General features: G+C 37.3%; 1 protein-coding gene across 1 annotated transcript; it reads left to right on the top strand.

The window, feature by feature from the left end:
- Positions 1 to 1,693: 1,693 nt before the first annotated feature.
- On the top strand, positions 1,694 to 12,442 carry fbln5 (fibulin 5). The gene is made up of 11 exons (XM_026223536.1): positions 1,694 to 2,224; positions 3,066 to 3,120; positions 3,364 to 3,412; positions 3,505 to 3,825; positions 8,047 to 8,169; positions 9,323 to 9,439; positions 9,547 to 9,663; positions 9,822 to 9,944; positions 10,465 to 10,591; positions 10,702 to 10,897; positions 11,524 to 12,442. Exons 1-11 carry the CDS (start codon positions 2,181 to 2,183, stop codon positions 11,683 to 11,685), a joined length of 1,434 nt encoding a protein of 477 aa, XP_026079321.1. The 5' UTR covers positions 1,694 to 2,180; the 3' UTR covers positions 11,686 to 12,442.
- Positions 12,443 to 12,499: the final 57 nt, after the last annotated feature.

Genomic DNA, 12,499 nt, shown 5'->3' with positions numbered 1-12,499 from the left:
TTATCACACTGAGGACAATTGAAGGACTCAAACACAACTATTAAAAAAGGTTCAAATATTAACATGAAAAGTAACATGGAAGTATCTAGATATTTCAACAAAATAAGAAAAATTCTGACATCATCCTGTTCAGAGGTTTTCACCCATGGCTCTTAATCCATTGTTTCCTTCTGGAGCATCAGTGCATGTTTGAACCTTTTTTAATAGTTTTGTTTGAGTCTCTCAATTGTCACGGCACATTTGAATCCCAGCAAGTATCTGTGATGCTTTAAAGCAAATGCATTGCGAAACACTTTGAGGGTGTTGGATATAGTGAATGTAAGCAGGTGTCAGATTTTAATGCGAACTCTCCTCACACAGCACTCACAAAGCCAGACAAAATAACCCTGCCCTCACCAGGGAACACCTGCTTTAGCCTCCCACATTCCTCGCAGCCGTTTTTCCTGCTGTTAAATTGTGTACATTTGAACTATCATAACTCTGCTGTCTGTTTTATCAGCGTCAGATCAAGTCTAAACCTCTTTTATATCTCAAGAGCTCAATCCAAATGGGCTTTTGCCTAGAGGGTGTGTTAATCTGGCAGACTTTGATCACCTCGAACCAGAAAATGTTTGTATTTAAGAGTCTAATGAATGTCTGAGCAATTATTTAAAAAAAAATCTGTAATGTATCACTGATGCGTTTAATGGCTCACTGAACTTGTAACTGATGCAACTCTCCAAAAAGTTGCTCTTTTGCCATACTGTAGTAAGCCTGGTGACTGAGTTTACACAGCTGCCACTGAATAGTTGAGTTTTTTTAAGAGAGCAGCAGAGAGGGAGTGTGGCAGTGTGCTACCCAGTGATGTGACCACTGACTCCATCTTCTAGCCTAATCCATGCCAAAATTCTCTGATAAACTGTTTCGGTCTCCCAGCACAGTCTTCCCTGCTGAATTCAGTCCACATCTGGACTGCTATGCTGCCAAACCTATTCTAAACTCAATTAATCAATAGACAAAAGCAAAAGCAAAGCTAGTTGACATAAAAGGATACAATCAAAACAAATTCTGCCTGTGTATGTGCAGCCTAAGTGTGTGGGCAGAGTGTGTCAACAGCACAAAGGTTACAAGGCTATTTCAGCAAATTTACACTAATACCTAATACCAATACCTAATTAGATGCAGGCCAGGGTGACGCTTACCGTGGTCATGTCCAATCAGTGGGCAGAAATCAACTTTTTTAAAATACATTTATATGGGCCCTTGATCATTTTTGACAAGAAATCTATTAAGGTTTCAAGTTTTTAGGTTAATAGAAGAATAGCTGAATTAAGGTTTTAAAAAATGTTTAAGGTTTCAAATATTGTGACAAATTGTCATTTATAGTGTCACACTGAGCCATTGGCTCTGGTGTCACTAACACAGTTTAATGTTAATTTAATTTTATAAATACTTTTTGTTAACTAAACTATTTACAAATATACCTAGAATATACACTAGAGTTTATTTTATGTAAATACATGTTCTGTCTGTCTTTTACACACCTAGTCGGAATTGTTTGTCCTTAAAGTAACTTTATTTTATTTTATTTTATTGTGATGATGTTTAAAGGGGTCTGTCTGACGTGGAACCTCCACACAAGTAGTCTCCTCTATAAATTTAAGCAGGCTGGTGAGCCTCACGATTTAATGATGCGTCATTTGATAGATTCTTTGCTCGGTTTTCCTCACTGCCTTCTTCCTTCTCCTCGTTTGGGTCTGTGGCAGCTCCCTGCGCGCGCTTTCGTTCCAAAGGGGGCTGTCTGTGTTTGATGGGATCCAGCTGTTGGCCAAGTGCTCTGGGGGCCCGTTTATTTGCATTGCTAAACAATCCGTGGAGTGGGCCGAGTACGGAGAAATACAGCAAGTTTTCTATTTTTTATATAGTAAGACCCATCTCTTACTATTGGTCAATGTTCTCACACGTTCCTGCCATCGGTCGACAGGGCGGCCGCATCGGGTGACCAAAGCCAAGTGTCTCGACATTCAAGTGAACGCGCGTACGCGGAGGGAGCGCTTTGGGCACTTCGTTTTGCGCTTTGGGTCCTGCGAGCCTCTTGAAGGTAGTAAAACCACAAAGATCAAATCGTTTCTTACTGCGAGTGGTTTACGGGTCGGCGGTGTGACGTTCTTTCCAAGGCAACCACAAGGATCCACATAAACATGTTATTTGAACTACGTGGCTTGAGTTGGTCAACCAACAAAAGGTGAGTTTAATGACTTGCTACTAAGTAATCATATACCTTTCAACTGACTAGGCTATTGATTAGATACTAGTTCTTATTTCAGTAGTGACTAATATCTATTCAATTAGTCAATAGTACTTACTCATTTGCTGTTAGCTACCATTTCAGTAGTGAAAAGTAATTATTCCATTGTGACCAGTGAAAAGTTGCTAACTGCCATTGATTCGATTCCTATTCTTGCTTGTCATATGCTTATCTAATAGCTTGCCATATGTACCAAACAGTCTGAATGATTCATTCACACTAACGTCCAATAAATAGCTGTCTTCAATTTCTATAGAACAAATACTAATACTAATGGATAGCTACTATAGTGAAACTGGAAAGGATAGTAGCAACAATTGAAATACCTAAGCAGTTAATAGCAGACCACAGATCCCCAATATAGATTTGTGGTAAGACATTTCTATTTTGTTACAACAATGTAATAGTTACTTGTCACTATTGGGATAGCAACTATATGATTATTATGTAAATGAATTGATACTAGTCACTATTGGAAAAAGTATTTTATTTACTTACCTAAAAAAAAAGCAAAAAAAACAAAACAAAACAAGAAGACCCTACTAGTGACATATTTAACAGATGTTACAGATGTTAACACATATTATAGATTTTTAAAGATTAAATGTTATCATTGTCATGGTGCTTCAAAAGAATATGTAAATCATGAAAATAAGTTTGTAAAAACTTATCGAGGAGTGTTTGTTCATATGTTTTTTTCCAATGAATGAAGCTTAAATATTTTTGTGTTTTTTATTTTCACAATGATTTACAAAGGTATTTTATTTTTTATTTATAGAACATTGTCCTTTTTAATATGTATCATATGCTGCATTCACTGTGGGAGAAGTCAGGTAAGTGAATTTTCGTTTTGAGTCATTCAAGCTTGGCGCTGTTGCTCACTGTATGTCATAATAAGAGTGCCTTACTTGTATTTGTTTTTTTTTTCTTTTCCAGTTCTGTTGTACATCTTTAACATAAACATTAACATTGACATACGATAGCAACATCAAGCTACTTCAACATAACTACTTAAAGTACTCCATAAACTGCTGTTTATCTGTTGGATTGACTGTAAAATGCCTGTTTCTCTCCAGACTTGCACAGATGGATTTACTTATGACCGCCGTGCCAGACAGTGTATCGGTTAGTGACACTTCTGCCATGTTATTAAAGTGTTCATTGAAACTTGTGTTTCATATACAGCTGTTTATGCCACCTCTAACATATGCTTTCAGACATTGATGAGTGCCGGACACTGTCAGACCCATGTCGGGGTGACATGCAGTGTATAAATCAGAATGGCGGATACCTGTGCATCCCCCGCGGACTCTACTCTCAACCCTATGCCCGAAACAGTCCACGTTCCAATCCTGAGCCTTCCTATCCCGAGGAGTCCTATCCTGACAGATCATTGGGATATTCAGAACCATTCATTCCTAACGTTCCTCCTGCTGGAGCAGGTACTGGTCCAGGCTCTGGTCCAAGCTACCCAATAGTGAGCCGGACCACTCCCTGCATCCTTGGATATACACTTGGTGCCGATGGCACTTGTGTTGGTAAGTTCGCTTCATGTTCCTATACATTCCTCTATCCTCTATCCCAGACTTATTGATACTGTTAGTTAAAGTTGGCATTTAAAAGGTTGCAAGTTCAAACCAAAATATTTCATACACATTGATACACAAATAACAAAACAGATAATTACATTTTAAACGTGATTATGCCTTGTCATAGTGCTTTAAAGTTAAGTGCACAAGAAGATCTTCATGCATATGTAAAGCCATTTTTGATAATAAATAACTTAAGCTAAGAATAGGACTCTTTGAGACATGGTCGATATTAACTCTGGGTCACATCAGGTTGTGGTCGTATGTTTACTTCATTTTCTGCAATGCTCCATGGGTCTTCTCGCTCTGAAATGAGGCAAAGACCCAGGTCTGTGCTGGACTGTAATTTAGTAATGGCTGTGGTGGGCTGAGTGGCATCTTAAAGACTTCAGCAGAATGAATCTCGTAATTTGGACTGGATCAGTCATTAGTGTGGAACCACAAAATACTGTGGAACCTCAGAACAAACTACATCTTGTGAAGAGGCAGGAAGACACACAGGAACTGGCTTTTAGCCCTGCTTACTGGGATCCAACTTTACAATTCAACGAGACTGTTTTAGAGTGTCTTATTCACCGTCCTAAATTATCAGTTTGCAACTGTCTCTATGTGGTCTGCTTCTGTTGAAGCTGTTGAGCTGGTTGTGGTGTCTGTGATATCTTCTGGGATTTATTGCTGTCATCGAGATAGGTGTTATACATTGTTCTGTCTGAGTCTTTACGCATGTCAGTGCGGTGACCTATTTCACGTGCCATATGATAAATGGTAGAGCAAATGACTGCTTGCTGTATTTTTCGATATTGTCTGCAGATTTGTCTCGAATTGGTGCCAGCCTTTGCAGTTAATGCATTCTCCAGTCTTTTCTTGCTTCTCTGCAGTCTCACTAAATGATAGATTTGTTACCTTTTAAGCCCCAAGACAGTCTTGTTATAAAAAAGATCCACGCACAGATATGCTCATGAATGTGCTTATGCGGAAATGCACATGTCCTGACCTGGGAGAAACTTGGACTGAGTAATGAAGATGAATGTTATGTGCTGTGTTCAATTTTGGACACAGATAACGGTCTTATAGAGCCACTGAGACATTCAGTAAAACAGCATTTCATAAAGACAAACCATTGTGATTTCAGCATCTCGTGCCAAACATGAAGTCAGTGGTTGTTGAATGAGACCTGTCACTGAGCAATTTGTGTTCTTTGTATGGTGAGTTTGTTATTTATGTTAAGGGAAGGGACACTGTTATGAAACAGAAATCGTACAGGAAGTATGTAGTTACACTATTCCATCATTCATCTTAATGTTAGCATGTGTGTTTGTGAAAGCCAGGGAATGCCCTCTTCTTGCCAGTGGCACTAAGACTTGAAGGACTAAAACAGTCAACCCAGTCAGCGCCTGAAATTTGCCATCATAAATCCCATCAATCCTGTGTTTAGCCTCAGTAAAGCTCATAGGCACTTCTAAAATCCATGCAAACCTCTGAAAGACATTTCAGGAGAAACTTGAGAAAAGGAGATCTAAAGCTCACTTGTGATTCAGGAATGTGGATGCTTTGCATAAAATTCAAGAGCTTAAATGATCTTTTTCTGAGTGGGAACTTGAAAAATATCCAAACTTGTTTGATTTGTCAAGTTGAAGCTTGCCTACTCAGGCTGAAGGACTGTAACTGGTGTCTGTCAGCAAATATGGAGTGGCTCTAGTACCGCAGACTAATTAATGTGCTCTAGCTTAGTGGGACGTCTGGAAATTGAGGTATGATGTCAGTATTATTTCTGAGTCATTGAACTTCATATGTAATGCTATTTTATAAATATACACTAGCATTCATAAGTTTGGGGTTGGTAAGGTTTTTTATGTTTTTGAAAAGAAGTCTCTCATGCTTTTATATGATTAACATACAGTAAAAACAGTGATATTATGAAATCATAATTTTCTGTATTCTTGTTGATTTAATGTTGTAATTTATTCCTGTGGTGGCAAAGCTGAATTCTTAACAGGTGTTGCTCTAAAAACAGTTAGTATAGTTTAGTATAGTATAGTATAGTATAGTTTTTTTTCAGAATTGTATAATGAATGCATTCATTTGAAATATAAACCTTTATATAAAAAAAAGAATTTTAAATATATTTGTTTTAACTTTTGAGAAATTAAATTAATTCTCACTTAAAAGATATATTAATTTCTTTAATTTTTTTTTTTTTTTTTGTATCAACAATGCATCTTATATTTTCTGTGTAAAGTCAGTGTAGGATGGTGTAGATCAAGCTGAAAGAGTTGAGCAGCTCCTAAGAGTTGCAGGAGATATTTCAGATTCTTCAGATAAGGAAAATGTCACCATCTTATTGTACTTTTCGCTATTGTATTGTTTTACTGTATTTCACTAACAAATAAGACTCTCCTTGTGGCTGCACTAGACATTCCACACTAAACATAGTTGCTACCATGGCTTTCTGTACACCTCACATTAGTTTAATGATTCCAGCTAATTCAAGTGTTGCTTGGCCGGCCTGCTTGAACTATTGCAGTGGTGGACTGTAAATGCCTTTGATATAACTAAAACAATCAGTGTGTGGCTCTGGAATGAAGATTTGCATATAGAAGCAAGAGTTTTGAGTTGGTGCCAGATTGCTGGGTCCTGGATTGACCTCAACCTGTTTGTTCCTATTAATCATCTACACATTTTCCATGCCTGTAAAGTTTTTTTTTTTTTGATTGATGACTTGTTTTGCTTAAATAAGACAAGCATGTTGTTTGAGCATGAATTATAATTCCCGTCACTCATATAAATTCCCCGTCCTCTTGCATTTTTGTTCGTTGATTTTGCTTTCAGCTGGCAATTAGAACATTCTTTACCATGTGTAAATCCATTTCACAGAATTGCAGATTTTCTAAATGTGAGTTGAGTCTTTAGATTTCGTCTGGGCTTACTTTTAAGGGACTGAATATCTCTGATGTGAAGATTAGATTTAATGACCTCAGCAGCATCTGGTTTGTGGGCCTCCTGTTAAATTTAATGAATTGTACTGTAGTAAACTTGTTAAAAGTCTAGTAAAAGTCACGATTCTGACCACAGGAATTATATCACCCGTCAGCATTTTATATCATTGATCTCTCTTCCTCTTTTACATGCAGACACGTTTCCCTCTCTTTCATTTACACACCATGTATTTCCTCTAACCCTCATTTAAATCTTGTGCAAAATTTACTGCACAGTCTCTGGATCAGATCTGATCTCCAAAATGCTGGCATTCCCAGAATGCTCCAGATCCTTTCACCTTAGATCAGATATGCGTGATAGTACATAGCACATGTAATCCAGATGCTCTCCTTCACTCTCCGGGGCCCGGGTGGGCCTTATGTCTCATGTGAACACGTCTCTGCTATCAGACTGTAATGTAATGATTCCACCTCATAATAATGCTCTGTGATGTCTATAATAGTTAAACATCTGAGCTGCTAGCACAAAAGTTCAATTCCACCTTTGCGATTATACTGTACAGTCAGATGCTTTCATTGAAATGCCAAATGCAAGTGAATGGGTTATTTTAAAGTGCACAAGTAACTTATTTTAGAATTTCAGCTTGGTTTGCCAGAACCCATTGCATCACTCTACCCATATAGTAACAGTGGGACTGTTGGCAGCTTTAACTAAAAGAAACAAATTATCTGGCTTTCACATGGTCCCCCAAATCCATCACGCCCTCATCACTTGCATAGTAACATTTGCTTACTTTTAAAACATGTGACTTCATGGTCTGAGAAGCAAGGGTGCTTTTTCTGGTATTTTTGAAGCATATGATGCCCTCATAAGGAATTGTGCTGATTATGTGTGAGCGAGAGTGGAACAGAGAGATATGAACTCCAGTTTTGGATATGCGTTTTGTAAGATTAGCTATTTGTGTGAGATTTGATAGTAAGGTAAGATTTATGAGGTCGAGATGGGAGTTCGAGGTGTAACAGACCTTTTAAGCTTAAAGTAAAGAACATCTGTCCACAGAGGGCAAGCTCTCAGTGGGACAGATTAAGTATTCTGATAAAAATTTAAAATTAAACATTTAAGTGTTGTGAAGTTACACAAGAAGATGAATTGTTATGAATAGAGTTTCTAAAGCGGATAGTGGTGGGAAAAGCACAAGTGGGAGCTGATTGTGGCTATCTTTCATTTTTATAGATGTTGATGAATGTGAGGCAGAGTCACACCAGTGTAACCCGACTCAGGTGTGTATCAATACAGCCGGTGGATATACCTGCTCATGCACTGAGGGCTACTGGCTGGTGGGTGGACAGTGCCAAGGTAAGATTTACAGACATTATGAATGGATATTTTGATGTTATATGCTTTAATTTATGGTGTCTTCATGTGACACAACATGTACTCAGTAAATCCTTTAACAAACCAGTTTTCATTATGTTAAAGTGTACTTCTGTTCAAAACACTGAGGTAAGTAAGATTTTGTTTAAAGAACTAACATTTTTATTCAGCAAGGATGTATAAAACTCATCAAAAGTAACGGTAAGGTTACAAAAGATTTCTGTTTCAAATTAATGTTGCTCTTTTGCTCTTTTTTTCCCCTCACCGAATCCTAAAAAATGCATCATGATTTCGACAAAAATATTAAACAGCGCAACTGTTTTAAATATTGAATAATAAGAAATGTGACCCTGGACCACAAAACCAGTCTTAAGTCACTGGGGTATATTTTTAGCAATAGCCATAAAACATTGAATGGGTCAAAACTATCGATTTCTCTTTTATGCCAAAAATCATTAGGATGTTAAGTAAAGAGCATATTCCATGAAGATATTTTGTAATTTTCCTACTGTAAATATATCAAAACTTAATTTTTGATTTGTAATATGCATTGCTAAGAATTCATTTGGACAACTTCAAAGATAATTTTCTCAGTATTTCGATTTTTTTGCACCCTCACATTCCAGATTTTCATAGTTGCATCTCGGCCAAATATCGTCCTATCCTAATAAGCCATACATCAATGGAAAGCTTATTTATTCAGCTTTTAGATTATGTATACATCTTAGTTTTGAAAAATTGAGGTCCAGGGTCACATATTAGATTGATTTCTGAAGGATCATGTGACACTGAAGACTGGAGTTATTCACAGGAATAAATTACATTTCAAAGTACACTAAAATAGAACAATTTATTTTACATTTTCATATTTCACAATATTTTACTGTATATTTGATCAAGTAAATGCAGCCTTGGAGAATGTAAGAGACTTCTTGTAAAAACATTACAATTCTTATAGACCCCAAACTTTTTTGAACAGTAGTGTAAAATGAAAGTTTGTTCTAAGGTTAAATTATATGACCATTCAAATTGTTACTTTGTTTGCTGTTCATACAATGAAATAATCTTAATTGACACCAATTTAGTTGTGACTACTGTTTGCGTATTTAGTGCTCTCTAACTCACCTTTCTTTAGACATTGATGAGTGTCGCTATGGTTACTGCCAGCAGCTGTGCGCTAATGTCCCTGGCTCATATTCCTGCTCCTGTAGCCCTGGATTCCTTCTTAATGCTGATAGCAGGACATGCCAAGGTGCACACATACACATACACATACACAGGAACATCATTATTGTTTAGTTTGAGAGTTTACTGAAAATCTTGACATCTCCCATCTTCTTCCTCTTCCTGCCTCGCCAGATGTGGACGAGTGTGAGACAAACCCATGCTCTCACGGCTGCTTGAACACATACGGCTCATTCATGTGCACCTGTGATGAGGGCTTCGAGCTCGCCTCTGATGGGACCACCTGCAATGGTAATAAGGGGAGGAGAAGAGACGATAAGAATAGAGAGAGACAGGGGACCCAGAATAATTTAGAGCTTTTAGAGACAGGTTTAAGATGTGTGTTGCTTGATTTTGTATGTGTGACTGTGTGCACTGAAAGTGTGTGATGTATCACTACCCATCCTTAGATCTGGATGAGTGCAGTTTCTCAGACTTCCTTTGTCAGCACACGTGTGTGAACACACCAGGATCATTCTCCTGCATTTGTCCACCTGGATATTACGTGTATGAGGATGGAAGGAGCTGTGAAGGTATCACTACATTTTTATTATGTGTGCTTCTTTCAATGTGATTTTGTTGAATCATTTATATTTTGTTATGTTCGTAAGTTTCACATTTTTCAAATTAAACTACTATAAAAAAAATGATGTCTTCTCATCATTTTTGTGACAAGTGTAGTTTTACAGAGAGATAAACCGTTTTGTGTTGTATATGATGCTAATAGTAATGTCTTGCATCATTTGCCTTCAGTATGCATAATATAACTATATAGTAACATATATGCATGTATGTATATAGAGAGGGACTTTTTTAAAACAATACAATTAAGAAGGAAGTTTTATATCAAGTAAAAAAATATTTATGGCCATTTTCTCAGTTAATTTGCTATTGGCATTAGCCATTTACAGAATTTTTATGAACACAAGAGTAGCTATTTCATATCTGCTGCACCATTTAGCTTGCTTGACGTTGTAGTTTTTGTTGCTGCTGTTAATGATCATGATGATATTGATAACCTGACTTCTGTCTGTTGTGTGTTTGAATTTCAAGACCACAATGAATGCGAGTCTGGTAACAACACCTGTACAGCAGCACAAGTGTGTTTCAATTTCCAGGGAGGTTACACATGTCTGGACCCTCTTAGATGTGATCCACCTTACATAGAACTCAGTGAGAAGTGAGTTCATGAATGTTGGCAAAAGAAAACCTGTTTGCTTTAGTCAGTCATTTTACTTTTGTTGAACAATTGCAGCATGTTCTGAATATACTTCTCTCTTTCTCTCTCAGTCAATGCATGTGCTCTGCAGAGAATCCCGCTTGTCGGGAACGACCCTTCACTATTCTGTACAGGCATATGGATTTGTCTTCTGGCCGCAGTGTTCCTGCTGATATATTTCAAATGCAGGCCACCACACGTTACCCTGGAGCATTTTACATCTTTCAGATCAAGTCTGGCAACGAGGGGCGAGAGTTTTACATGCGGGTAAATGGCCTTCTGTTTGTATAACTGATGCCTGTTGTAAGACACTGACATTATTTGTCAAAAGTTTAGGGTCAACCGATTTTTTTTTTTTTTTTAAAGAAGTTAATACATTTATTCAGGATGCTTTCATTTGATCAAGAGTGATAGTAAAGTCATTTATTAAGTTACAAAATATTTGAAGATACTGAACACTGAAGACTGAAGAAAATTAAGCTTCCCATCACAAGAATAAATTACATTTTAAAATATATTCAAATGGAAAACACTTTTTAGAATATTTTACAAGATTGCTGTATTTAAAAAAAAAAATCGCCATAGTGAGTAAAAGAGACTTCTTTCAAAAACGTTTAAAACATCTTACTGCATACTTTTTTAATGTTAGTTTATATATATAAAGTTGACCACTAGAGGGAGCTGTAGGATTTCTGTGAGCCTGGTAAAATTACTCTGGAGCAAAACCACAAAACCTTTATAGGTCCTAGAAGTCCCTTAGCTAATCAAATATCATTTGAAATTGTTGAAAGAGTTTGTTTTCATATAATTTGTCCATGTGGGCAAGCAGTGTTTCAGCTCTGAATAGAAAGAGTGACAAATATGAAAACATTCTTTCTCTTCTTTTTCCACAGCAAACCAGTAATATCAGTGCAACTTTGGTTCTGGCCCGGCCTATTAAAGGACCGAAGACCATCATTCTAGATCTAGAGATGGTTACGGTTAACAACGTCATCAACTTCCGAGGCAGTTCAATCATCCGCCTCACAATATTTGTCTCTGAACATCCATTCTGAGGCTTTACAAATGAACCTCTGACCTCTCACCTCTTCATGGCCCCATACCTCTATCTTGGACTTCCTGTTACTGCACTACCCATCAGGCAGCTGCATTTCTTCATTTTGTTTGTTCTGTGGTTCCTGACTCTCATGTGGTCATCACCATCTCTGTCCACTCTTTAGTGGGCGGAGCTTGTGCTGATGTTTGATATTTCATAATGCAGGTTTTTCATTAGGCTGCCTGGCTGTCATTGTCATCTGCAGTCACACGCATGTACCCCTACACAGAAGAATATTTATGTTGTGTTTCTTCTAGTTTGTTCTACTATTCCCCTTGTGCTTTTTCTTGCTAAAAAAAAAAAACTTCAGATCCTTAAGTGTCTTGTTTTGTTGTTGTTTCTTTGCTTTTGTTGTTTTTTTGTAAAGCTGGATCTGTTTTTCTACTTTTAGTGGCACCTGTGTCACATTTTCTCAATGTGAATGTGAGTATTTGAGCGCCCCTTTCATTTGTTCTCGATCTTTGGTGACCCCAATCAGTGAGAGAGCTGCCAGGCTTGCACGTACTACAAAATCACATTTCTGAAAATGTTCTAAATATCTGACAGGAGTCTGCAGCGCACCTTCAGCACCCGTTTCCCAGGGAAGTCTAAAAAAGTCTTTATTTTGGCTCAGAATTTCTTATTGCATCTGTGCAGAATTTCCTCTGTGTAACTGTTTTTGTTTGACAGGTAAAGAGAGCCTGGTCAATCAATAAATACAAATTTGATGACCTGAACTTTTGTTGGTTTGTGTTTACTATTAGCAAATTTAGATTTATTCCTAAAAAGTTTTG

The sequence above is a fragment of the Carassius auratus genome, chromosome 38, assembly GCF_003368295.1.
Source record: "Carassius auratus strain Wakin chromosome 38, ASM336829v1, whole genome shotgun sequence".
NCBI lineage: Eukaryota > Metazoa > Chordata > Actinopteri > Cypriniformes > Cyprinidae > Carassius > Carassius auratus.
The sequence above is the reverse complement of the archived record's forward strand: the minus strand, read 5'-3'. Positions and strand labels throughout refer to the sequence as shown.